At 36.5% G+C, this 24,087-nt stretch overlaps 1 protein-coding gene across 5 annotated transcripts in view; it reads left to right on the top strand.

The window, feature by feature from the left end:
- Window positions 1-3,340: 3,340 nt before the first annotated feature.
- LOC103703282 overlaps window positions 3,341-24,087 on the top strand; it is a 37,305-nt gene continuing 16,558 nt past the window's right edge. The window contains exons 1-13 of one of the 5 annotated variants that reach the window (XM_039131508.1): window positions 3,341-3,456; window positions 5,330-5,663; window positions 6,809-6,997; window positions 7,276-7,359; window positions 10,320-10,379; window positions 10,562-10,600; window positions 11,804-12,003; window positions 15,509-15,976; window positions 17,555-17,690; window positions 17,803-18,000; window positions 18,131-18,220; window positions 21,476-21,538; window positions 23,916-23,990. In XM_039131508.1, coding sequence (XP_038987436.1) covers window positions 5,361-5,663; window positions 6,809-6,997; window positions 7,276-7,359; window positions 10,320-10,379; window positions 10,562-10,600; window positions 11,804-12,003; window positions 15,509-15,976; window positions 17,555-17,690; window positions 17,803-18,000; window positions 18,131-18,220; window positions 21,476-21,538; window positions 23,916-23,990 — 1,905 coding nt within the window. In that variant the 5' untranslated portion in view covers window positions 3,341-3,456; window positions 5,330-5,360. Of the gene's footprint in view, window positions 3,457-5,329; window positions 5,664-6,808; window positions 6,998-7,275; window positions 7,360-10,319; window positions 10,380-10,555; window positions 10,601-11,803; window positions 12,004-15,508; window positions 15,977-17,554; window positions 17,691-17,802; window positions 18,001-18,130; window positions 18,221-21,475; window positions 21,539-23,915; window positions 23,991-24,087 lie in introns of those variants that run through there. The other 4 variants (XM_039131509.1, XM_039131506.1, XM_039131511.1 and 1 more) reach the window with 4 other exon arrangements.

Here is a 24,087-nt window from a genome sequence, read left to right as displayed (position 1 = left end):
CGAGGATGTCCGACTCGGGGTCGGAGCGCTGGATCAAAGGGCAGCCGACTCGGGGTCGGGCTGCGGAGCCGAGGATGTCCGACTCGGGGTCGGATTGCTGGATCAAAGGGCAGCCGTAGTCTTCCTGGGCGCGCGTGCCGGTCACGTGGGGCATGGCGGCTTATTTCCCCCGTAACAATTCCAATGAATCATATTTTTGATGAATATATTATAGAAATTATACCTCCATATAACTTAAACAGTAAATAATTGAAGATATATATATATAATTTTAGATATTTATAAGAGTATGCACGTGAGAAACCTTTTAAATTGTTATCATGTCTGAAATGTTGCATAGGGGATTCATGTGCGGGTGGTGATGACTGTTCTTGGAATCTTGGTGGCCACATGGAGGACCACATGGACTAAGTTCATGGCTCATCACATACAACTTTCTTTTTTTTTTTTTCTTTTTTTTGATACAGGGGATGCCTAGCCACCTCGGATAGCCCCAAAACCATCCTACCTACCTAAATTAAGCTTTCAAGTTAGACTAAGTATGCGCTTGCTGAATCGAAACATTTTCTCAGGTATAAATAGGGGATTGGAAAAACTAAGAGCCGACGCTACTCATATTTGAACCCTCAATCTTTTATTTAGATGCAAGAGGGTGTACCACTAAGTAAGGGAGGTAATCAGGTTAGGTTAGATCATATACATATGAGATCGAATGCTCGTTGGATCAAATATTTGTCAACACAAATTCGAACTAATTGCTAAATAGGGCAAAAATCGAAAGACCAAATCCGGTTTCTTATCAAACTAGTAATCTGATCCAACCTGCTTAACACTATTAATAAACAAATTGGATCATTTTAAATTGGTTAAACCGGCTTTATATAGGTTAAACATAGTTAAATAGATCTTAAACAAATCGAGCCACGAATCTAGTTATTAAATCGGTCAAAATGGTATGAATAAGTTGGGGGTATTAAACCAGAATCCAACTCTCTTCATCAACATGTTGAGTTAGTAGCATCCCTGAGCTGCTACTTGAGTATCAGGAAAAAAGAAAAATCTTTTTCTATCATAGATATTGAAGTGTAGCCCAAGTGGTTGTTCCTTTGAAGGCACGAGCAATTATTTACCATCACGGACCGGTGCAGGCGGGTCAAAGTCCAGAGTCCTCTTTGGCCATCATTATCGGTTCAAAAGCACGACTTCAGATGAAGTTTGGCCATCTTTTTTCTTTTTTTTTTTTTTGGTGAAAAAGTTTGGCCATCTTAATCGGACAATGACCCACACTAAATATTCTTTTCAGAGTAGGCACAACCTACAACCACTCATAGGTGGGGCTAGACTTGGGACAATCTCGTGGCTCGATGACGATGGACTCTAGAACGGACGGTGGAGGATGGGGGAGACGACCCCCACCACAAAAGTCATCCATGTTTCGCGCGACGATCACGTGCGAAGACTGTTGCCGGTCAAAATCGGCGACTTGAAGGCGCGTTCATTTTTCCCCGCGATTCTACCATCACCCTTCCTCGTTCCATTTGCTCCGACGATTTTTTTCTTCTTCTTTTTATACAGTAAAAAATATATTTAATAAAATTAAGAAAAACAGATTTCTGATTTTTCTAGAAAAGCCCTTTCTAATGGTGGATCCAATCTACCGTACTATTTACATTTCGATAGATGTAAGTGCTCCGAAAGAAACCAAATTTTTTCATTAGCCTGTATATGTTCCGAAAAAGTGGGTGCCGATATGTACTGGCCTCAAATCTACTCGATTACTATAGCCAAATCTATTGTCAGATATATATTATCCGTTCCAAAAATTCATTTCGCATAGATGATACTTTTTTAGGCTGTCTTCAACTCTATTATGAAATGCTGATTTATCAAAAATAAGTTGCTGTTCAGCCTGCGACGAGTCTAATCAAAATTTTTGATTATAAAGCCAACTTCAAGAACCTAAGGAGAGGGGGATAAAAAAAAAAATACTTCTACCGTTCGGTTTCCATCTGCTGCCCATTGCAAATGGCGATAATTAAATATGCAAACATCAATGGTGCCTTTTCCAATGATATGACAAACGCAAATTAAATGAGTTCGCTCATGTATTGTGTACACGTCAAGTTCTTTTATTTTTGGTAAGTCACTAATCAAGTTTTATTAGATAAATATAAATTAGAAAATAATCTAGATCCACGAGAACGAATATCTCATGACACATAATGGTACGTACTATAAAAGCACTAAATAAAATATAATGTTTTTGACAAATTATGTTAATCAGAGTTCAAGAAAAACTGTTGGGAACTCTTGCGGCACCTTCCGCTTCATGAGATGATACATCTCCGGCCTATTATTCTTTAGACTAGTCTTAAATATCTTCCCACCTTTTTATATTATTAAGATCTATCCGCAGCCAAAATTTATCACTTTTACTTTTAAAACCCAAAATGAAAAAAAAGTTTGGTCGAAATCCGAACCAGGTCGCTCGTATCCGATGCCACCCGATACTCGCAGAATCTACCAGCACTCAACTCATTTGTTTTGCTATTATATTTTTTTATTTTTATTTTTGCATAGATATCCACACCATCTAACATTGTCAAAAAATTAATGATTTCAAATTAAAATAACTAAATTATTTTTAATGGATAGATGTGTAAAAATTCTAAAAATATTCGCGATGAAGGACAAAAAAGTAATTTCAAAATTTTATTTTATTTTTAATTAAAATAAATATGATTTTTATTAATAGTGTTAGAAAAACTATTATATTAGGGGTTTGTACAAAACATAGTGTATTATGAAGATAAAAAATAAATATAAATTTGAAGAAGGTATTTACATAAATTTAAATTTTTAAGAAAATATTTATTAAAAAAACCCTTATATAATACAATGATAATTATTATTATTTTGTTAAAATAATATAATAATAATAAAGTTAATTAATTGCAAGATGAAATGTAGAATTACAAGCGTATTTGGTACTAGATTTCATCTGGTGCCACACTAATACCATATTAGCAAGGTTTAGTATAAATTTTTTTCGATATATCGAGCATTGATATATCCACGTGTTGAATATCAGTAAATAATATATGCTACTTCGCGTACCATCTGATACGGACGGTCAACCAAATTTCTTCTCAATTGGGCTCAACTATAATCAATATTCGGGTCAGCACGAGCCTGAGTGTAGACAGTTCCTTCGTAAACTGCCCTTTTGCAGCAGAGATAATTCTAATTGTAATGGGTATTCTTCACGTAAACCAATAATTTTTCTACGTTAGTAGAATATATATATATATATATATATATATATATATATATATATATATATATAAAATACCGTTTGCTTTCCCTTCCTTGGCCGGAGCGATCGAGAGTGAGAGAAGTCCTGGAAAGGAAGACCTCGGCGGGCGGCCGCACTGTTGCCTCCTCGGTTCGTCGCAGGTGATCGATTTTGATCGCCTCGTTTAGTTTTTCTCATCAACTGCTCTTTGATTAGTCCATTTTTTCCGCTTTCTTTTGTGGGTTAATTTTTGGGTATTTCGGTGAAATATAATTTGAATGCTGCGGCCCAGCTCGTTTCTAATTGAAAACCTCTTGATAGAATCTCCTATCGGGATATTTGGGAAATTTTCTATTTTTGTCGAGGTTTCTAGTGCACACTTGCTTTCTTTCTTTGAGTTGTTTGGGATTCTTTTGGGGGAAATGGAATCTTTACTCGACGTGAAACCTTAATTCTGTTTCTGAGCTCGTTGATGAGTGTTGAGCTGATGAGGAAACTGTGGAAAAGGGAACCGTTTTTGGCGTTTTTGGATGCCCATTTTGTGCGACAGAAGTTCGGATGAAGAAATAGTCCGATGGAGGAGTATGGGAATTTTTCTCACGACTAATTGGACATCTTTGATGTATAAAGAACAAATTGTGTTGAATTTATCTCAATAAAATCGTCAAAAAATTTAACCCAGGCTTCTGATTTGGATGCCTGTTGGATTGTTAGTTCGATCATGAAAAAAAACTACAGTCATATCTATTGTGTGCTTGATATGAAGATTTTGAAATTTCATTAGTATCAGTCTTTGTTTTGTAATAACACTGGAGCTTGTGTGTTTTATGTAGCTTTTCACTTTTAAGGCAGAGAGATATGGGAGATATGAGCATGTTACCAAGCTTAACATATTCATATTTCAGATGAAAGACAATTGATGATGACGCTAGTTAAGATGGATATCTGATTATTGGAAAATATTGATATTTTAACGTCATGGGCTGATTGATACTCGTTGATCGAAACACTGGGGTGCAAGGATGAGAGACAATTTGCCCAGACAATCAGTGGTTACTTGAAGTTTCAGATATAATTGATGAGAGCCAATTGCATTGGTCGGGAGTGATATCAATGAGAGCGTGCAATATCACCTCATATGACAGAACTTTTATGTTTATTTTTCAGCTAGTAAAATGTATTTTCAGCTGTGGACAGATCCTTGAAGTCACTTGAGTTTTTTTCACTGTTTACACACATATATATTCTTTATTGGAGCTTTGTACATTTTTTTCACTTGAATCTGTTTATTTGAAAAAGAATATCTTGTAACATTCATGAGGTATTGTTGCATTCACATTTGTATCATGATCTGAAATGAAACCTCTCGTGATCAATGTTGTTGAAGTTCTTATGCCATCAAAATTATGTCCTCATAGGCAATGTCTCATTTTCTCTGTCTTTGATATTTTATCAACTAAAGAACATTTTCTTCCCAAGGAGCACCTGATAAATTGAAGAGGCCATGTTTAGCCAGTGTTTCACAATATGGGCCACATTTTTCTTGGATAATTGATGCAGGTTAATCTAACTCAAAAGTGACCTAGCGTTAGTTGCCAATACTGGATCTTTGTGAGCTTCAGCTAGATTGTTTTCCATAATTTCATTCTTTAACTTGTACTAAAAAGAGTGGACCTTTTTCGGTTGCCTATATTGAATAATTTTCTCCTGATTTTGATATTGCATAGATAATAATGAGCTTCTTGTCCTATGCATTGCTTTCCAAAATCCCAACTTTCCTCCTGGAATGACAATAAAATTATTGTAAGCACTCTATTTAGATAAAAGCATGCTTTCTTATTTCATTATTGTGAATCCTCAGCTTTTCTGTCATTTCATTTGCCTACTAGTCATAAGTTTTTTTTTTTTGCCCTTTCTCCATGAGTTAGTTTCCAGTGAAGTAATGTGTTGATCTATTATCTGACCTGATGCACCTGAGACAAGTACATGCAACTGAAACATTCAACTTAATTGTATCTCTTACATGAATGGCAGAGAATCTATTAAATTGATATAGTAAAGCAGGATGGATAAGAATGAAGACTCTGGTAGCCCTGGATGGGGTTCTTCATTTTTTATGCAAACAACTGAAGATGTTGCAAGAGCATTTTTTGCTGCTGCTTCAGCTGCAACTGTTCGATCAACACGCCCATCTGCAGTTTTCTCATCCAGAGATGATAACAGTAACAGCCAACTTCAAAAACTGCAAAGTCAGGTCACAAAAGTCTTGAAAGGTTTCTCACCTCCACCTGAAGTTAAGGGAGCTTACAACCCAGAAGTTCTAACCAGCCAAAAGCGTCAATGGTCAAGATTTCAGTTGCAATCACTGGTAAAGCATCTCTCTCTCTCTCTATCTATCTACCACCCCCCTCTCTCAATGCCTTCAATCACGCCTTGGGTTGAGGTTGCCAACTAGCTGAGCTGGTGAATTATCTTTTGTTGATACAAGAGACTGGGGTTCTTTTCCGTACTCACTCCAATTTTCAGCAAGGCTTAAACCTACAATAGTTCTCAAAAAACACATTTTGGATTAGTTGACCCAAATAGATGGGTTAGGGCATGATATTTAAGCTTAGACATGCTCTTTATTACAAAAATGAAGTTAATAGATGCTTAGACATCACCAGTTTTTTCTGGATCTTGAGACCAACGTTATGCTTGTTACAATAGTATGCTACAGTTAGATGATTAGCATGCTAAAATCTTGCTTATACCGATAGACAAGAACAAGTATGGAAGTCAAACTGCTAAATACTATCCAGCATGAATTATATGCAGGATGTTTGACTCATATGGTCTGACAAAAATGACCATTTCATTATCATTTATGCCAACTGCTGTTCATCCATGCTTTCTCCTCTTAATTTTCTCTTTGAAACCTCCATACATGTATCTTCTTGTTGCAATTTTTCCTCAGACTAATTGGAGAAGGACTCTAGAAACTTTGATGGAAAAGGCATATTTGTAAAATTGTGTTTTGCAGATCAAACGATGTTGATGTGCTTAGCATAAAACAATGATTTCTGTGCTGCCTAGTACTTGGTAAACCCATACTGACTCAATAATGTACTGGTATGGCACAGGGGCTTTATAAGGTACTGTGTTGACACATTGTACAACTGCTGTCTTGCCTCCAATGGTGTGCTATGTGTCTGTATGGAAGTGTACCATACCATTAAGCTATTGGTACAGGGTTTGGTGCTGAGATCGAAAACCATGGTGTAACATTGTTTTGTCAATTCAATTGAACATTTGTACAAGTTATTAATCCTCCAAATTTTGTTGCTCATCTTTAATCTTCTTTGGTAACTTGAGCTCCACATATGTATCTTCCTGTTGCAATTTTTGCTTTGTCAAGGACCTGACTTCCCTTTCATGTAATGGATAATGGGCCATACATGTTTCTACAGCCTTACCATTTATTTATTTTTCATTTGTTAATCATACATCTTAATTTTTTTTTACATCTGACAGGATCAGAGACCTGTGAAAGAACCATCGAGGGTTTTTGAGAGCATGGTAGTTGTTGGACTCCATCCTAATGTTGATGTCCAAGCACTTCAAAGGCTGGTATTGGAGAGGAACAATGAAGATTCAAAGAAAAAAAGAAGCTTGCTGAGTTACAATCTCCAAGTTCAAGCTGAACCAAATCTTGAACCTCAGGTTCTTATCCACAACTGAAATGCTAAAATCAGAACCTTTTGTACTATGTTAGCAATTCTTTCATAGTTTAATTTCATTTTTTAGTGGTATATTTTACATATTGTGATCTATGACAATTTCTAAGTAGTCATATCCAGAATGTTGATTATTGTTCTGTTGCCTTACAGTTTGCAACTTTGTGCTTTCTTGTTGCTATGTTTCCATGTATAATATTGTTGTGTGTTTTGCTACCATGAACTTCAACCTATACTGTTAAGTTCTTTTTTTTTTACTTTTAGGTGCTATTTGTATATCCTCCAGAAAAGCAGCTGCCGCTCAAAAATAAGGATCTCCTTTCTTTCTGCTTTCCAGGAGGTGTGGAGGTTTGGTATTTACCCTTTATATTTTATATTTTTTTTAGTGCTTTACAACATTTTCTTTTTCTGAAGATTCTGTATTGTGTTTGTAATGCGTATTATCATGCATATTACAATTTTCACAGGCTATATAGTTATGTAGGTAAGAACAGAAGGAGAAAAACCTTGGAACCACTCACTTCTACTTACAGTAGTTAACTGAAGAAAGAATCTTGGCTCTTCGCCCACATATGCAGTGCCTATACTGTTTGATGACCCCAACCATCAAAATCTTGGAATAAGCAGACCTAGCCGTGCAAACAAATGTCCTTAATATTTAGGTCAATTTATAGACACCATAATGCACATTTGTGGACTCCACTTACTCAGGACTGGCACTGGTCAGGGCCTAGAGTACTATATAACATTAGCAAGATTGGCATCGTGACTTTTTGAGTACTGCCTTAATGACTTTGACCTGGTGGGACTGAAATTCGAATGCTTTTGCACTAGAGAATGAGAAGTGATAGGTTGACTATGAAGATATGAAAGTTGTCTAACTTGAAAAGCCGCCACAGTTGTATCTATTTGCTGGAACCAATGAGTAATGCTCCTTTACTAAATCATCTAACCAATGAGGATCAGTTTCTGGTTAGTCAAGAAAATTGATCTTAAATTTTTATGCAATTGTTCATCAACTATATTTTCAATGTGTATTCAATTGTCATTTGTCTTATGCCTGTTCGGTATTTGTTTAATTGCGCATGTCCTTCTTATGCATGCACCATTAGTTTTGGACCTTTAGTCACCCTTTTATAGATCAAGAAGCAATGTCGTATCTTGCTCCAATTTTGGGGTTGACATATACTATCAAAAAGGTTGTTTTCCTTGGTGCCTTATGTCTTGACTTCTGCGAAAGATTTATTGCCCACTATCCTCGAGTGCAATCTGCATGGCAAATGATCTGATTTTTCATTAGCAAATAAAGCTTAATGATATTGATACTGCTTTCCCATCTATTCGCAATACTATTGTTTCCCTATGTCCAATCTTTACAATGGTTTGTGCTTGGACACAGTTTTGGTGTCTATTAGGGAAACTCTTGATCATTGATTCCCTATGAGTAGAAAAATAGAGGACTGGGTGTTTGAGATTTTCTTATTGCCAATGTATTTGCATAAATATATATTTGTGTATGGGCATCGCTAGTTTTTATCATATCTTATAGTTTACATGAGGACCACGGCTGATTGCAACTAAATTTCCTGTATACTGCTTTGCATTGTTGTAACCTACGGAGCATGGAAATGGATATGAGAGGAAGCCGTGAGTATATGAGATGATACTGATGCTATAGGATGGGATATAACCATAAGTAAGGTAAAAAGACACTAATAAAGCATAATGATTAATGAGTCATCACAATAACAGAATTTATACCTTGTATGCTAACATAAGCAAACTCCATTTCGACATCATTCAAATCCATAAAACACCGTTCATGGTTCATACTCAAAAAAATAACATTACAGTGAACTTGACACTCCCTACAGTGTGTCAAGTATGCCAACTCACCAAATGTCCAAGCCTATTCAATGCAATGCAAGTTTGGCTATCATACGGCCTACTGTGAACTTTTAGTATACAATACTTGTTTATTTTAGCGTATTATTTAAGATTTTAACCCCTTTAACCCCTCCACAAGGACCCTTTTCCTCCCCTTTGAAGCTCAATGCAACTCTTGCCATCCAAAAACCTGCCATAAAAGAAAGCACCATAAAGAAATGTATGCTGAAGCTTGTCCCTCCCCCCTTTGCTGTAGCAATATCCAAGTCGTCATGACCTGGATCTACCTCACCATTGGGAATATTACTGCAGAGCATGCTTCCCTTTGATCCCTCTTTGATGTGGTCACACAATACCTCCAGGCCATGGTTTGATCAGCTGCTGTTGTTGCCGTCACCCATGGCACTTGAACCTCCTCAACCTTGTTCAGGCCATCAAGATCCCCAGACCCCCTTTTGTGTTTTGCTGGTGCTTGCGATCTGAGGAAACCCCTTATTGAGATTGAATTTTTAAAAGGATCTAATGGTGTTTTCCAATTTGTCGAGGAGATCCTGCTGTTGAGGCTGCTTTGGCACAAATCCCTGATGGAGAGGGCTAGGGTTTTCTTGAGCAAGAGGAGACTGTGGATGATGGTAGGTGGGAAGTGGGACGAGGAGATGAGGCTGTTTGCTAGTGTGAAGGTGCTGCTGGATGTTGAAGAGGTGCTGCTGCATTGAGAGATGGGAGGTATCAGAGAAATGAGAAGGCTTCAGGGTGAAGAGATCAGGGATTTGGGGTCGAGCCACTCCCTTCCACAATTCCACTTATTTAGCTAAAGGTTTAAAGCATCATATTTTGATTCAGTATAGTTGTCCTGACCTGAAACATTGAGATGGTCTGACTTGAACCCAACTCTGACTTGCTGGTGAGTTGGGGATTTTTGACATGTACCCTCACCTGCAAACACAATGGGCTGGGTTAGGTGGGTTGCAATAGGCAAACAAGTCTAGATCAATATCACTGCCCCTCTTTGGATATATCTGAAAGGTATCCTGAATTCCTGATATAATGTATGTATTTATGGATGTATGTACTAATTAAATAATAGGATTCATTTCTTAGCCTCGTTCGACACTTATTGGTTTCTGATACATGTTGGATACAGCCATGGGGTACTACTTGAACTTTTTTCTAAAACCTAGATTGAAGCAATCCCATATTTGTGCCTTAATTCTACTTTCTATAGCTATTATTTAAGAATTTCACTAGTGCATCCTATGTAGATTGTAATTATTTTTTGCCTCTGTTTAGATAATTTGTTGCTTTGAGGTCATTTACATTCTTCTATTTAGTGTTACCTCTTTTCCCTGCTGCTATCATACAGTTAATTATAACTCAGATACCTGTTTGTTTTGACTACATTTAACATTGTTTAACATTAGGTTCATGCTGTAGAAAGAACTCCCTCACTAAGTGAGCTGAACGAGATACTCCTTGGGCAGGTGAATATTGTTCTTAAACGAGCTGTTCATTTTTTAACATCTCATTTGTATCCTGCACTTACAGAACTTTGACACTAAAACACTTCCAGTTGCACGAGAGTGCTTCCTTTCCTTAGTGAGATTTGTTTTCTGTTTTTGATCATTTGTTTTGATTTGATTTAATGACCTTCCTGCAGGAACAGCTAAAGCAAAACAACCAGTCTTTTGTATTTCGTTTACAGGTTCTTTTTTTCTATAGTCATTTTATTGCCAATTTTGTAGCTTCTAGCTATTTTTCTTCATTTGAGCTCCTGTTAGCTATAATTTTAGTTCCAGTTAATTTTGTCTTTAGTATTGCTTATTGTTTGCTTCATAATATGTTTTGGAAACCTTACCTGTTTGTAGACTGATAATATTGGATATTTTACAATTCTAGATTTTGTAGTCATTAGCACAGAATAAATGTTTAGCTTAATGTTGTCCAAAACTTTTCTGTTTCCATCTGGATCTTGTTGTATGCTGGTTAAAGGTTTCATTCAATATCCCCAATACATAAAGGCTTTATCTTTTTGTAGATGTTTATTGTTCCATTAAACATGTTTAATTGAAACTCATGAATTGATCCTTTTTGTCCTGATGAATACTAATGCCAAAATGTAACTTATTATTTAATAGTTTTTAGGCATCAACAATTAATCAAGTAAGTTCAGCTGAGAAAAGTTTATATGGTATTTTGATTTTACATGATCCTGGTTTGTTTTATTTCATTCTTTGTTTCCACAAAGATGTGGTTGGATGAGAAGCATTGCTTTTTTCTTTGCCCTTTTGTCAATTTATACATTGTCTCCCTTTGAGTTAATATTTTAGTCATCTTTTTTAGATCTTGAAGCTTTCTTGTAGTTTACTGCCATACACAAAGTTGTGTTATATCTGTTCTATTTGTCAAGTGATCAGTTCTTATGGTGTCCCATGAATGGAGCTTACTCTGACGTGGTTGCAGTCATGGTTAACTAGACCCTTTGCTTTTACCTAACAGTATCCTCAGCAGACATTTAGAAATGGGTATTGGTGGGACACTTGAGAGTATAGATCCAAAGAAGGAATTCTTAAAGATTAGAAGAATCTGACATTAAGGCATGTAACAGCACCTGATGCTCATCCCCATGTCTGTGCAACATAGGTTACAGTAGATTTACATAAAATAGTTTAATTTTGAAAGTTTTGACTATTTTGTCTGGTAGACTTGTATTAAAACTGGATAGTTAGACTAATTGGGATCAAAGTCACTAGTTTTTATATTTTATTGGTTGTGAATGCTTGAAAAAAATGTAATTTCATATGTCACTAGATTCAAAAAGCCTATGCTATATGTACGACCAATGATCTCTTCTTGTCCATATAATACAGTCCAAAAGATCCTTATAGAGAGCTTGATAATTCCTCAGGTGGCTGATGATTCAACCTTCTATGGATGCTGTGTATTAGTGGATGAAATGGTACAGAAACCATCAAATTTAGTTTCCATGCTTATAGGTGAGCAAAGCTTCTCTCCATCCTTAAGCCGCCACATAATAACTACATCTCGATGCTATTGCATTCTATCAAGGCTTCCATTCTTTGAGCTGCATTTCGGTATATTGAGAAGGTAAAATTTCATTTTCAAGGCTTTTTTTCTTTTTTTCCCTCTTTTGGTGGTACCTTAGATATGTTTGGCTTTCCGTTTGTCTTGTTCAATATTATTCCATTAGTATTTCAGCTTTTTTGTCTAAGAAGTTATGATTTTATTGACGACTTGAAGGTTGACTATAAAATACTGCAAGTAAAGAAAATGCAATATTAGTTATAACTTCATTTAACTACTTTCTGCTAAAAGGCTTTTGCCAGTGATTTGACTTTGGCATTCCATCAAAAAGCATATTCTTTCCATTTTGCTCCTAGTGCATCTTTGTGCATTCAAAATAGGTGTTTAAGCGAAAATCTTTTAGGAAGAGACAGAACCATGTGGTAAAATAGAATAAAATAGTAAAGAAACATTATAGAAGTGAAGATGAACTCTGATGAGATAGTCTAAGACTTAGTGGCAAGGTCGTAGAAACCGGTACCGAGCACCATACCGGTTCTATGGTGGCACGAGTCGGTACGGGCCATGTCGGGCCTTTACCGACGAGGGCACAACACCGTGGGAGAGGGGAAGAGAGAGAGAGAGAGAGAGAGAGAAGGGGGAGAGAGGCTGGCGGTCGCCGGTGGAGGGCCGCGGCTAAAAAATTCAGCATTTTAAAGTGAAGTCGGCCCCCCGCGGCCCTCTGCCGGCGTTCTGACCTCTTCCTCTCCCTCCCTCCCTCGCTCGCTCTCTCTTTTCTTCTTCTTCTCCTTCTTCGGCTTTGTCAACGGGTCTCATTTCCGTTGCCGGAACCATATTGGTGAGTCACCGGTACGACTTGAATGGCCGGAACTGTTCGGTTCAGGACGGTTCCACCGACTATGCTTGGTGGGATTGCCACCATGAGGTTACCCATTATTATACAATAAAAAGAAGTGTCATCAAAATAACATAAATAGTTTGTTAAAATTACAATGGGTACAAAAGGAAGAAATTGTTAAATCCGTAGATGATGCCAGAAGGGTTGGTATTTTATTCCACCCTTCCTTACCTAAATACACTTGTTCAACATTGTACCCTTTCTTTGCTCACTTTTGGCCCCATACTGTCTTATCTGTTGAACTTGTTGCCTATGTTCACCTGACCTGCAAGGCTTTTAGCAACCAGCTCCCCTCATTAACTGATCCACCATGCATTCTGCCACCATAAACCATTCTGTCCCTTTAATTTAGTTTTCGGTAGAGTTAGAGGGGAATGGATGTCTTTGTTGACTTGAAGAGAAGGCATGGAAGGCATGACCGGCAAAAAAAGGTGGGTGCAGGGGCCCAGGCAAACAGGAGGAACAAAAGGTGGTGCTGTGACATTGTCAGCAAAAGTTGGAGTCAACATTCATTGGTGAATGGAAGGGGTACTGATGGTTGTAAAGAGGAAGAATGCTGCAACTCGGTCTTAATTCTGATCCCTGAATTGGTGGTAGGGCGATCATGTTTTAAATTTTTCTGGAATGTTCTTCTGTAAAAAGGTTTTTGCTATATATACATGCACTATACTGTGCATTGGCAGACAAAAGATGGAGAAATGAGGAAACAACACTGAGCATCAGTGCCTCATGGGGTTCAACTAAGAATTTGACAGCATTTTTTCATCACTAGGCCTAGCTGAAATGCATGTGAAATGAATTATAAGTAAGAAAAATAGAAAAAGTTTTAAGAAAAGTGAATAGATATAATTTTAATATATTTTAATGTTGTTGTAAATGAATAAACATGTGGCATTGGAATGAGAGAAGAAACAATTATGATGTGCCTTGCATGTGAGACATGGAGAAGTCCATCGGAACTCAGTAAGAAAGTTTCTCTCAATAGTGGGATTTGCATGTTTTTTTTTTTCTTCCTCACACGAGGCTTCACTTTTGGGTTCTGGCTTTACTTGCGAACTCTAGCCATTTTCTATATATAATAGAAGATTAGAATCCAAATATTGTTGGATCAAACTGCCTAGTTTGATAAGGATTTGAAATTGAACTAAATTTATCTTTGATAAGCTTAGATAAAAGTGTTAAGTTCTTAAGGAAGGAAGGATTTTGTGGGTGGGTGAAATTCTTGGGAATAATTTTCGGTTTTCCAAGGCAGGCTTGGGGCTGAAATATTTTGGGATGGTATAATGGAAACTGAAACTTTTTTTTTTTTTTTAACATTGAGTGGAGAGTATCGTGGAGTTAAATGGAGGCAGGGTTCAAAATTTTGAGGATCAATGCTGCATTGACCAAAGGTATGTGCAGCACGTGCCATATCGAAGATCGTTTTGAAAAGGTATCAATGAGTACGCATCGTTATGCCCCAAATGCCCTTAGTATGGCCTTTCTTGACCTCCAAATTCTGGTTTTGGATTTTTTTTATCATTTTTCTTATCTAAATGCTATATTTTTGCAAGAAATAAGATAAAAGTATCAAGTTAAATGTCCCATTCAAGGTTTTCTGTGTGTGCTCTTCATTATCATCATAAATATCACATAACTTGCAAACTAAAATTACATTCAAAAGAAATATGTATTTGAATTAGCAATTGAAATGCAAGTAAATAAAGAAAGAATATACTTATAACATTATTTAACAATAGTTACACTCGTTCAAATGATCATCATTTAGTACTACCATCAATAATCATGTTCTAAGCCCTAGCTTATCTATTTTTTTATCAAATTTGTACGGTACGATATGCGGTACGCATGGCGTACTGAGTGTCAGTATACCACCGATACCAGACCGGTATGGTATGGTATGCTCGGTACCGTCCGGTACAGTATGGTACAATATACCATGGTTGGTGGTCCCACCTTGACAATTTTTTTGATTCACGGTGCTGATTTGATATTTTTTTAGATTTAATGCACTTGTTATGAATAACTCTTTGATTAGGGAAATCATTTGGTTAAGCATTCCAATTGGTGAATCTGTGATGAAGGAATCTTGAATCGAGAGCATTGTTTTTTTCCACTGTACCTGACCGTTGGATGTGCCTCCTTTCCACTACATCTGATCATTGGCTGAGCCTCCTTCCATGCAACCTTAGCTTTCCAACACGTTACTTTCAATAGAATAAAGTTGCTAACATTTTCATCTTGATTAGCGACTCTTTATTATGTTGCTCTCAACTAATGATGTAGCTGTCTCTTGTTATATGTTTGTGCATGCCATTTGTGTCAATATGTTTCTTATCTTCCGCCCTTTCTTGTAAAATACAACAAAAACATTGGAAGTCTCAAATTGATTTCTGTATGATTGCCATTTTTAAGTTCCATATTGCTTTCTGCTGGATGCGGTTGTCTATTTATTCTATACGTCCTTTCTGTGAAAAAAAGCTGCCACATATTGCTTCCTGTGACCTTTCCTCTATGATGTCCATTTGCATTCCTTCCTGTGACCTTTCCTCTACGATGTTTATGTGCATGCTTGCATGTATGCGTTCAGCTTGGCACTCCAGGCTAATAAAGTCTGCTGTAAGAGACCAAATTTTGGTTATATGATATATGCCTTCCCTTTGGTTGCAGCATCTTCATTGAAGAAAGGTTCGAATGGCTAACAAAAGGCATTGACATGCTAAATTTGCTGTCATTGGAAGAAACTTCTGATGAAGACAGCACTTATGATAGAACCAATAGTCCCGTACAGGAACAGTACTGCACCGAAGATGCAACAAATTTGATGAGATGTTCTGATTTAAGTACAGAAGTTTCTACCCCTAAGAAAATATCTGATAACGATAAACCTGTGGATAACCAGCTCCATGAAATGAACTTGAATTCTAAGGAAGTCATCCAGAGCAACACCACCTTTCAAGTCAATCAAGAAATAACAGATTTTGTAACTGAAGGAGAATCCAGAGATGTCATTCAAGATAACCACGATAACTCTGTTGATGAGGTCATGAAAAACAGGCAATCTGAAAGGCGGATTCCAGATGCCGTTTTGCCACTTTTGCGGTGTTGCCTCTATGAAAGCTCCGAATCCTCTGCCAGGTAGAATTTTATTTTCTCTGATCACATAAATCGTTCTTTAGATGAGTCTCCCTGTTGGTGAAATTGTTCTGAAATTCTGTTGGTATCAGATGAATAGTGCAAGTAGATTATAATGATTAAGTCTAATTGGTATGAAAAAGATTAGTTGTGTACACATTATTATTCTGGATTGATTTTAGCTGAACTTTATTGGTGCAATGCATCCACTTAAGTGGTCCTGGAATGTCATCTCAATACTGCTGATTGTCAATCGAATTGATGAGTGGTTTGGCATGAACCATATTCTGCAGCTATTTTTTCTTGAATTCCATTATGTTATAAATTTTTAAGGAGAATATTGCAAGGCTTTCCTTCTTTGAATTGATCTTCAGCCTTTTAATAGAGCGTTTTTGTCTTTTACCAAAAATTATTTATATATTATCTTGATATTATAGTTAACATCTTTAATGAAATGTATGATTACTTATAATATAGGTGGTTCTCGATGGTTTTATTAAATTATTGGCTCAGTTTGGTTGCTTTATACTGCAGATTGTTTAGCACCTTTTTATTGTTTAGAGAAATTTTATGGGAAATTGGTAGAAAATTGTTTGTTTATATTATGTATAACTTTCAGTTGTTATGTACCTTTTTTCTATTTTATATTTTCCTTATTAATGTTATTGGCAATAAATATGCAAATTCCTTAGCAAATTCTAGCAAATATCAGGGATCCTATATTCCTATTGGTGAGTTGCAATTAAAGTGAAGGTTTTGATCAATGACCTTTAACTGTTGTAGTGGCCTTATAACAGTTTCAGCACCTCCTCATTAGGCTATATATAATAACGGGAGAAAAAGATAATGGCTGTCATAGTGCATTATTTAGTGTTATGATTGTCCGCTATAACTTATAATGTAAGTAACAGTAATTATTTTCACCTGTACCTTTCTTTAAATAAGACATTATTTTCAAGATTTAATTTTTGTATCAAAGTTAATACATTTTCCTAAGCATAGTCTATGTACTGAACCAGAGCCCTGCTGTAACAATAATAATGGTCAATAATGGTTTATGATGGCATAACATGTTAATTAAAAACTTGACTAAAGCTTCATACTGGATTATGTATAAGATCTTTCATAGGTTTTCTTCTATGTTATAATAATAAATAAATTATGTCATAACAAGATAAGGGCTCTATGACAAGTATCCTGAGGTTCCTTCAAATTTTGCTGACTTCAATGTACATTTTCATGGTTGAATTATAATATGAAACTTTTTTTTGGTACAGAAATATAATATGAAACTTTTATCCCATAAAGTTTCACATTAGAAATAATAGTGAGACATGTGAATAACGCTAAGGCCACAACAGGTGGATTCTGAGTGTTCCTCCTGTAAATCTACATTATCTATGGTATGTAATGTTTCTATGACCAGAGCTTTCTGTTGAAATAAGAGTGACAGGAGATGATTATTGTTTGAGTTAGTGATAATCTCAGGGTTTAGTCTTACATTAGCACTTTTGCAGCTGTTTTGGCAGCCTAGTTTAAAGAAGAATTTCTGTTTGACGAGTTAGTAATGTTAATTCTTAGCATCTACAGTTTCCAAGGTTCTCCAAGTGAAGACAGAAATTTTAGGAGTGATATGGATGAAGTAGAGCTCGAAGAGCCATCTTCATCTGGTCTGGAAGATTCCAGTGGTCATGGTGATATCCTTGAATGGGCCAAGGTTTGATAATTGCATTTTTGTGACTAAAACCAATATTTCATGTTTTCTGGTTTCTGAACTGGGCCCACTTGACTACTTAACTCTTTCACTTTATATGCTTATTTGAATTCAGGCGAACAGTCATGGATCTTTGCAGATAATTTGTGAATATTATCAGTTACATTGCCCTGCTAGGGGTTCGAAGCTTACCTTCCGGCCCTTGGAGCACTTGCATCCTTTGGATTTTCACAGGCCTGGTGAAACAGTTCTTCATATTGCTGACTCCACTGTTGATCTTAGATCTTGCAATACAAGCTTAGAAGTGGCTGAGGTACATTCTGCTTATGCTAGGATTAGCTATCAATTTGACCTCCAGTTGCTGCAATGGTGCAGCATGTGTCCCTTTATATATGGAAGTTTGACATAAAGGTCCTGCATATTCTCTGGCCTTGATTTTTCAGGCACACAGTGCACTGTTAGCTGAGGAGGAGGCTATTGCTTTGTCTGTATGGACAATTGCATGCATATGTGGGTGCCTGAGGCTTGAAAATGTAAGTATGAAATATTTTCTGTGACCAGATTTATGAAGCTTTTTTTAACCTTACAAGATTGTTTGCAAATATCATATTTGATTTCCTTCATCATTTGAAGTAACCAAATTTAGTTTTAAAATCAGTGTACAAGGGAAGACCTTTTATTACCTAGGGAACAACTGGTTTAGTTGTTCCTATGTACAATGACAGATTTTGCAGGCTTTGCTCCTCTAAAAGTAAAATTATTTGGGTAGTTTTGCTAGTTTCAAAAAGGGAGAGCACTTCTGTGATCTTTTAAAAATATCATGTTATTTAGAGTATATATTCTCTTAAAATCTCATGAGAACTCCGTTTCCTCTTTTCTTCTTCCTTCCTTATTTCCCTCTGTAATTGGCTTCCTTCCCTCCACCCAGCAATCATTTCTCCTTCTCTTTCTCCTATCTTCCCCTTGTTTTCGTTGCTGCCAAAATCCTCCTCATCCCTCCTTACTCCCATTCCCATATGAGTGCTTGTTCTTGCTCTTCCCTGCTGCTAATCTCCTAACACAAGCCAACCCCTGGCCCTATCCTTTCTGCAACCACCATTGATTAAGATGTCTCCTACTGTCATGCATTAATCCTAGAGAGTAGGGTCTAGAGACTGTCATATAATGCTGTGCTAATGGGCATTCAACTAGTAGTCGATATCTAGCCTTTTTTCTATTATACTTGCCATTATATAATAGGATTACGAATAGCATTTTATTTTCTTAAGGTTTATGATTACTCTCTTACATAAATTACTAATAAAAATAACAAATTTAACATACTATGGTGAACTTTTGTCATAATGTTTCGAACTTTAAAAAGGGATCTGGTGAAGCAAACTTGGAAGTGGGCATGTTGACATAGCAGGATAATAAGATGTTTGAGAATTATATATATTATGCCTCTAGCATGTAGATGCTGCTTGGGTTTGAAGGTATGCAGCCTCAGGTCACACTACGTAGTTTTGTTAATAACCTGATTCCCAAATTGAAACTTATAACAAAAATCAAATCTAACCAATCATTCAAAATAAAATTAATGCGGATGCCTTTTCAAATCAAATTGAAATTTTTGCATTGAACTTCACGTAAATTACTTTAGAACATTAAAGAACTTTGGAACCTTTACATTTGAAAAATTCTTGTTCAAAGTAAATATTAAGGTCTTAACAATGTTATCAAGAATGGACCATATGTAGTCCCAATGGCTCCTTCAACTTTAGCTAAATCACCAAAATGGGTATTTCAATGAAGTTCTCCATCTCATAATCTTGCTTCCTTGATTTCTTAAAGATAGAAATAAAAACAACAATTAGTAGAAACGGTGGGAAAGCTGATTGATAGATTTGTGGATGCCCATTTATGTTATCATGTACTTGTTTTGCAATGATTTAACTGACATAAACATGCTCCATATATTGCCATCTGAAAGACATTTTTCAATCTTCGAGAAATTTTGTCCTGTTCAAATTTAGTCATGGAAAGAACATTAGAAATAGCAAAAGATTATTTTTAAGGCCCCTTCTGCATATACAAATTGTATTTTGATCTGTAATCTTAAACATATTGCGTTTAGTTGACTTATAATTAACTTATCGATATCAATGACAAATATGGCCTGGAACATTAAGAGAATTAACTTATGATTCATGCACACATGTTTAAACGAAGTCATATTTTGTTTGGTTTATGATCTTAAACTTTTGAATCTGGTGTGACAAACCTCTTTTTCTTTGAGGAAAATGATAAACCCAGGTTTTCCTCAAAATAGATGCTATTAGGATCACGGGAAGAACAATAAATGGGGATGTCAATGGCAGACGTGTGTCAGAAATTGTAGGCTTAAGCTCTATAAACCCTTAGATTCTCGGTGTCTACCAATTCTATCCAACACCACTTACTTTCTTTCTCATTATCTCTGTTTATTATGAATATAATGGGCAGTGGTAAGAGGAGTGTGGAGGAGTAAGAGTTGAGCCATGTGAAGATGTTGTGGGTTAGTAGTGGGCCATGGAAGGAGGATATCGCATTGTGGTGGGCAGAGAAGGAAGGAAGAGGAACGTTTAGTAGAGAGGGAGTAATGGGCAATGGAGAAAAGTAGGGATCAATGAGATGGCGCTTAGGTAAGGGAAGGAGAAAGGAATTGTTAGGTGGATAAAGGAGGAAGGAGAGTATCTGGAGAAAAGAAAGAAGATGAGGAGGCTTGTGGGAGATTTTAAAAGAGAAGTAGCTCTCTTGAGATTTTAGAAGGCATGCTCTAAATATAATGTGATTTTAAAATAGCTAATGAGTGCTCTCCACTTGTTTTAACTACCAAAACAAGCCGTTTACTTTTTTATTTTTAGAAGGGGCAAAATCTGTCGTCGTTCATAGGGACAACTAAACCAGTTGTTCCCCAAGAACTAAAAAGCCTTCCCCATATTTACGTACTTATGTATTATGCATGCATGTATATATGTATGCTATTATCTTCGTTACTGTATTATCTTTTAACTTTTTCTAGCTTCAGTGAGAACAATATCTGATTTTTCCTAGCATTTCATGTGAACTTTGTCAGTTTGTGGTGATTGGAGCAAGCATACTTTTCTGATCACAGCCATCATATAGAACATATATGAGAAAACTGTTCCAGGGAAGATTTTTTTCTACATTATATTGTTGAAACATGCGTATACACACCCATCTGCCTATGCACAATCACCTATGCTTATGCCAAAGCCATGCCAACATGCAGATCAACCTACACCCGTGCACACACATGCATGTTTATTAATGTATATGGCAAAGTGCAAGGTGGGACATGCATATCAATGACACAAATTGCTTTTCATGGTGTAAACATTTTAAAAATATGTTGACTAAAATTCAATTAGTTTGATGCTTTCCAGCCATAGATCAGAATGAACCATTTGTATCGTTATTAACAAAAATCCATGTTTTAATTATTTCTTGTATATGTAAGTTCTCAAATCTCAACCATTCTATTTTTGGTTTTCTGTCACTTTGAACAATGTAGACAGTGAAGAATGCCATTTTAGTTAACCAACCATGCAATTTGTCACTGAGGCACCAAAGCGTATACGCATAAAGTTGTTCTGTACAATGGGACTGTCAGCATGTGTTTTTTCATCATGATATAGAAAATTAAGTGGAGTTGTATTTGCATTGTCCTTGTGATTTTTTTTTTTCATCTTAATATGGAGATACTAGTGCTCCTGTATTTGACATGATAATTTTGCACTTGACAGATAATAACGATGTTTGCTGGAGCACTTTTGGAGAAACAAATTGTTATTGTTTGCTCTAATTTGGTACGATGTTATCTTTGATTACCCCCCTTCCCCCAACACACATGCACGCGCGCACAGAAAAAAAAAGAAAGAAAAGGGAATACACAAACACCAAAAAAAAGTTGACACATGCTCCAATCAGAATCATATGCATATTCCATTATATTTATGATTACAAAATAAATCTAACAACTGAAGTTTTCAACTCCTTAAAAAGATATAAGCTCGAAAGTTAGTTTGTACTTTGTTATTAGTGATTACATCTGCTAGCTTTTAGAACTTCTTTATCCTTTTTGTTTATTCAACATGTCTATGAGGAATTTGGTTGCTCCGGTTGTTTTTCTTGTGGTTGAGTCTCATATCAATGAGTGAGGTTTTGGGTACTTTTTTTCAGGACTTCTTATAGTGACGATGATAGGCTTCAATAAATCAGATGTACTTGCCTATCTCAAATATGGAAAAGAACTTCTGTTATTTTGCTAGTTTTATGTGTGGGGATACATAATAGCTAGCAGAGTGGGAACCATCCTGAACCGGGCGGTTCTGGCCATTTTGAGCCGTACCGGTGGCTCACCGGTACGGTTCCGGCAACGGAAGTGAAACCCGTTGCTGGAGCCGGAGAAGGAGAAGAAAAGAGAGAGCGAGCAGAAGAGGGAGGGAGAGGGAGAGGGCGGGAGATTGGTGGAGGGTAGCGGACGCCAGCCGCAGCCTCGCCGGGGTTCGCCACCCCTCCGCCGGTGTCTGCCACCCCTCCGCCAGGTCTCCCTCCCTTTCCCTCCCTCTCTTCCTATTCTCTCTCTCTCTCTCTCTCTCTCTCTTTTCATCTCTCTCACGGTACCATGCTTTCTCCTCTGTCGGTACAGGCTCGGCACGACCTGTACTGACTCGTGCCACCGGAAAATCGATATGGTGCTCGATACCGGTTTTGCCGACCTTGATATCTAGTGCTAAAATGTAGTTACCTTCTGAACTCAGTTTTCAGTACAAGTGATCATGCGAACTGTTTCTTGTATTATACTCTCTTCTCCCATTTCAAGGGATAATTTCCATGGCTGATAGAATTCTTTAGTCCTAGAAGGAATTTATGGTGGAGGTAGTTAAAGAATGACCTAGTTTATCTGTTAAAAGCAGTGGGAGTTGGGACCATGTGTGATCATACATTTGCTCTTTGTACTTAGCATCAAGGCTCCTTTATCGATAAACTAACAAATGGATGATAAGGGAGATGCCAAATATGATTTAGAATCATGAGCAGACTTTGTTATTGTTATGCCTCAAACCTGCCACTTGGGCTGGCATGTGACATGGCCGTACATTCCACAGGGCATAACCCTAAAATATGCAAGACCTATTGAATGATCAAAACATCAACCATATTATTTGCCATTTTCAGGAATAAAATAAAATATTTTTTTTTTTCAAAAAGAGAAATAATATGATTACAAGGGCCAACATCCAAGGTATTAGAAATGTTCTGAATCTTCTCCATCTCTCACTAGCAAACCCCAAACCTCAGTTCTAATCACCCTGTCTCTGAAAAGAAACAGAAAAAATAACTGGCTCAGTAAGAATCCCCAAACATACACACCAAGATAAATAATTTAAAGATAAAAAAAAGGAAATGATCAATACTGAAATATATGCAATTACCATGAAATCACATATCAACTATCCAAAATATACCATGGTTGGTTGTATATATTATTTCTTAAATATTATTTCATACAAAAATACACCTAACCTTCTAAGTGGCAAAACTATCATGTGGGCGTGTATTTTTTGCCCAGTTTACTTACCTTGTTAATTGTTTCCTTTCTTCATCTTTTTGCTAACATTCTGATCATCTGATGTAACTCATGTTTCTCAGCCAGGTATCTTGCTGATTTTACGATAAACCACATGCAGATACACGGGGAACAAGCACAAACACATAGATGTAGAATAATTTTTCTGATTATCTCCTCTTGCATCCAAATAGGACTCGAAGGGTGTTTTTCTCTTCATTAGGGGAATTTTGTTTCTTTTTCTCATTGGATGAATGATATGAAGTCAATGAGATTTTGTCACTTGCTTTACTTTTTACATGAAGAGCTGTCTGTCTGTGTTCTAGCTTTGTACGCCCCTTTTTCTTAAACTGGGCAGGCTCCAGTAAATGTTCTCTCTGATTTTACTTCCTTGCACATTACTGAGATCTGCTGCTATATGTTTGATCTTATTAATATTTGTTTATTTATTTTTGATAGAAAGGTGTTAATTATAAAAAATGGAATAACAATAAACTATACGAAACAACTTTCAATCCAAGAAGTTATGATATATCAGAAAGTAAACATGCATCCCACGTGTGATTGCAAATCAGACACGAGCTGCTAGGTCCTGATATATGTACGATGTGCAGGGAATCTTATCTGCTGCAGTTTTATCAGTTGTACCACTAATACGTCCCTATCAGTGGCAGAGCCTACTAATGCCGGTATGCAACTTCTTTTTCCATACATTACCGACATTTTGTCTGCAATGGGATATTCTTTAAAGCAACTCTATATATTTATTGTATATGGTGCCACCAA

This window comes from Phoenix dactylifera, chromosome 11, assembly GCF_009389715.1.
Source record: "Phoenix dactylifera cultivar Barhee BC4 chromosome 11, palm_55x_up_171113_PBpolish2nd_filt_p, whole genome shotgun sequence".
Taxonomy (NCBI): Eukaryota; Viridiplantae; Streptophyta; class Magnoliopsida; order Arecales; family Arecaceae; genus Phoenix; species Phoenix dactylifera.
Note: the sequence above shows the minus strand (reverse complement) of the source record. Positions and strands in the feature narration are given on the sequence as shown.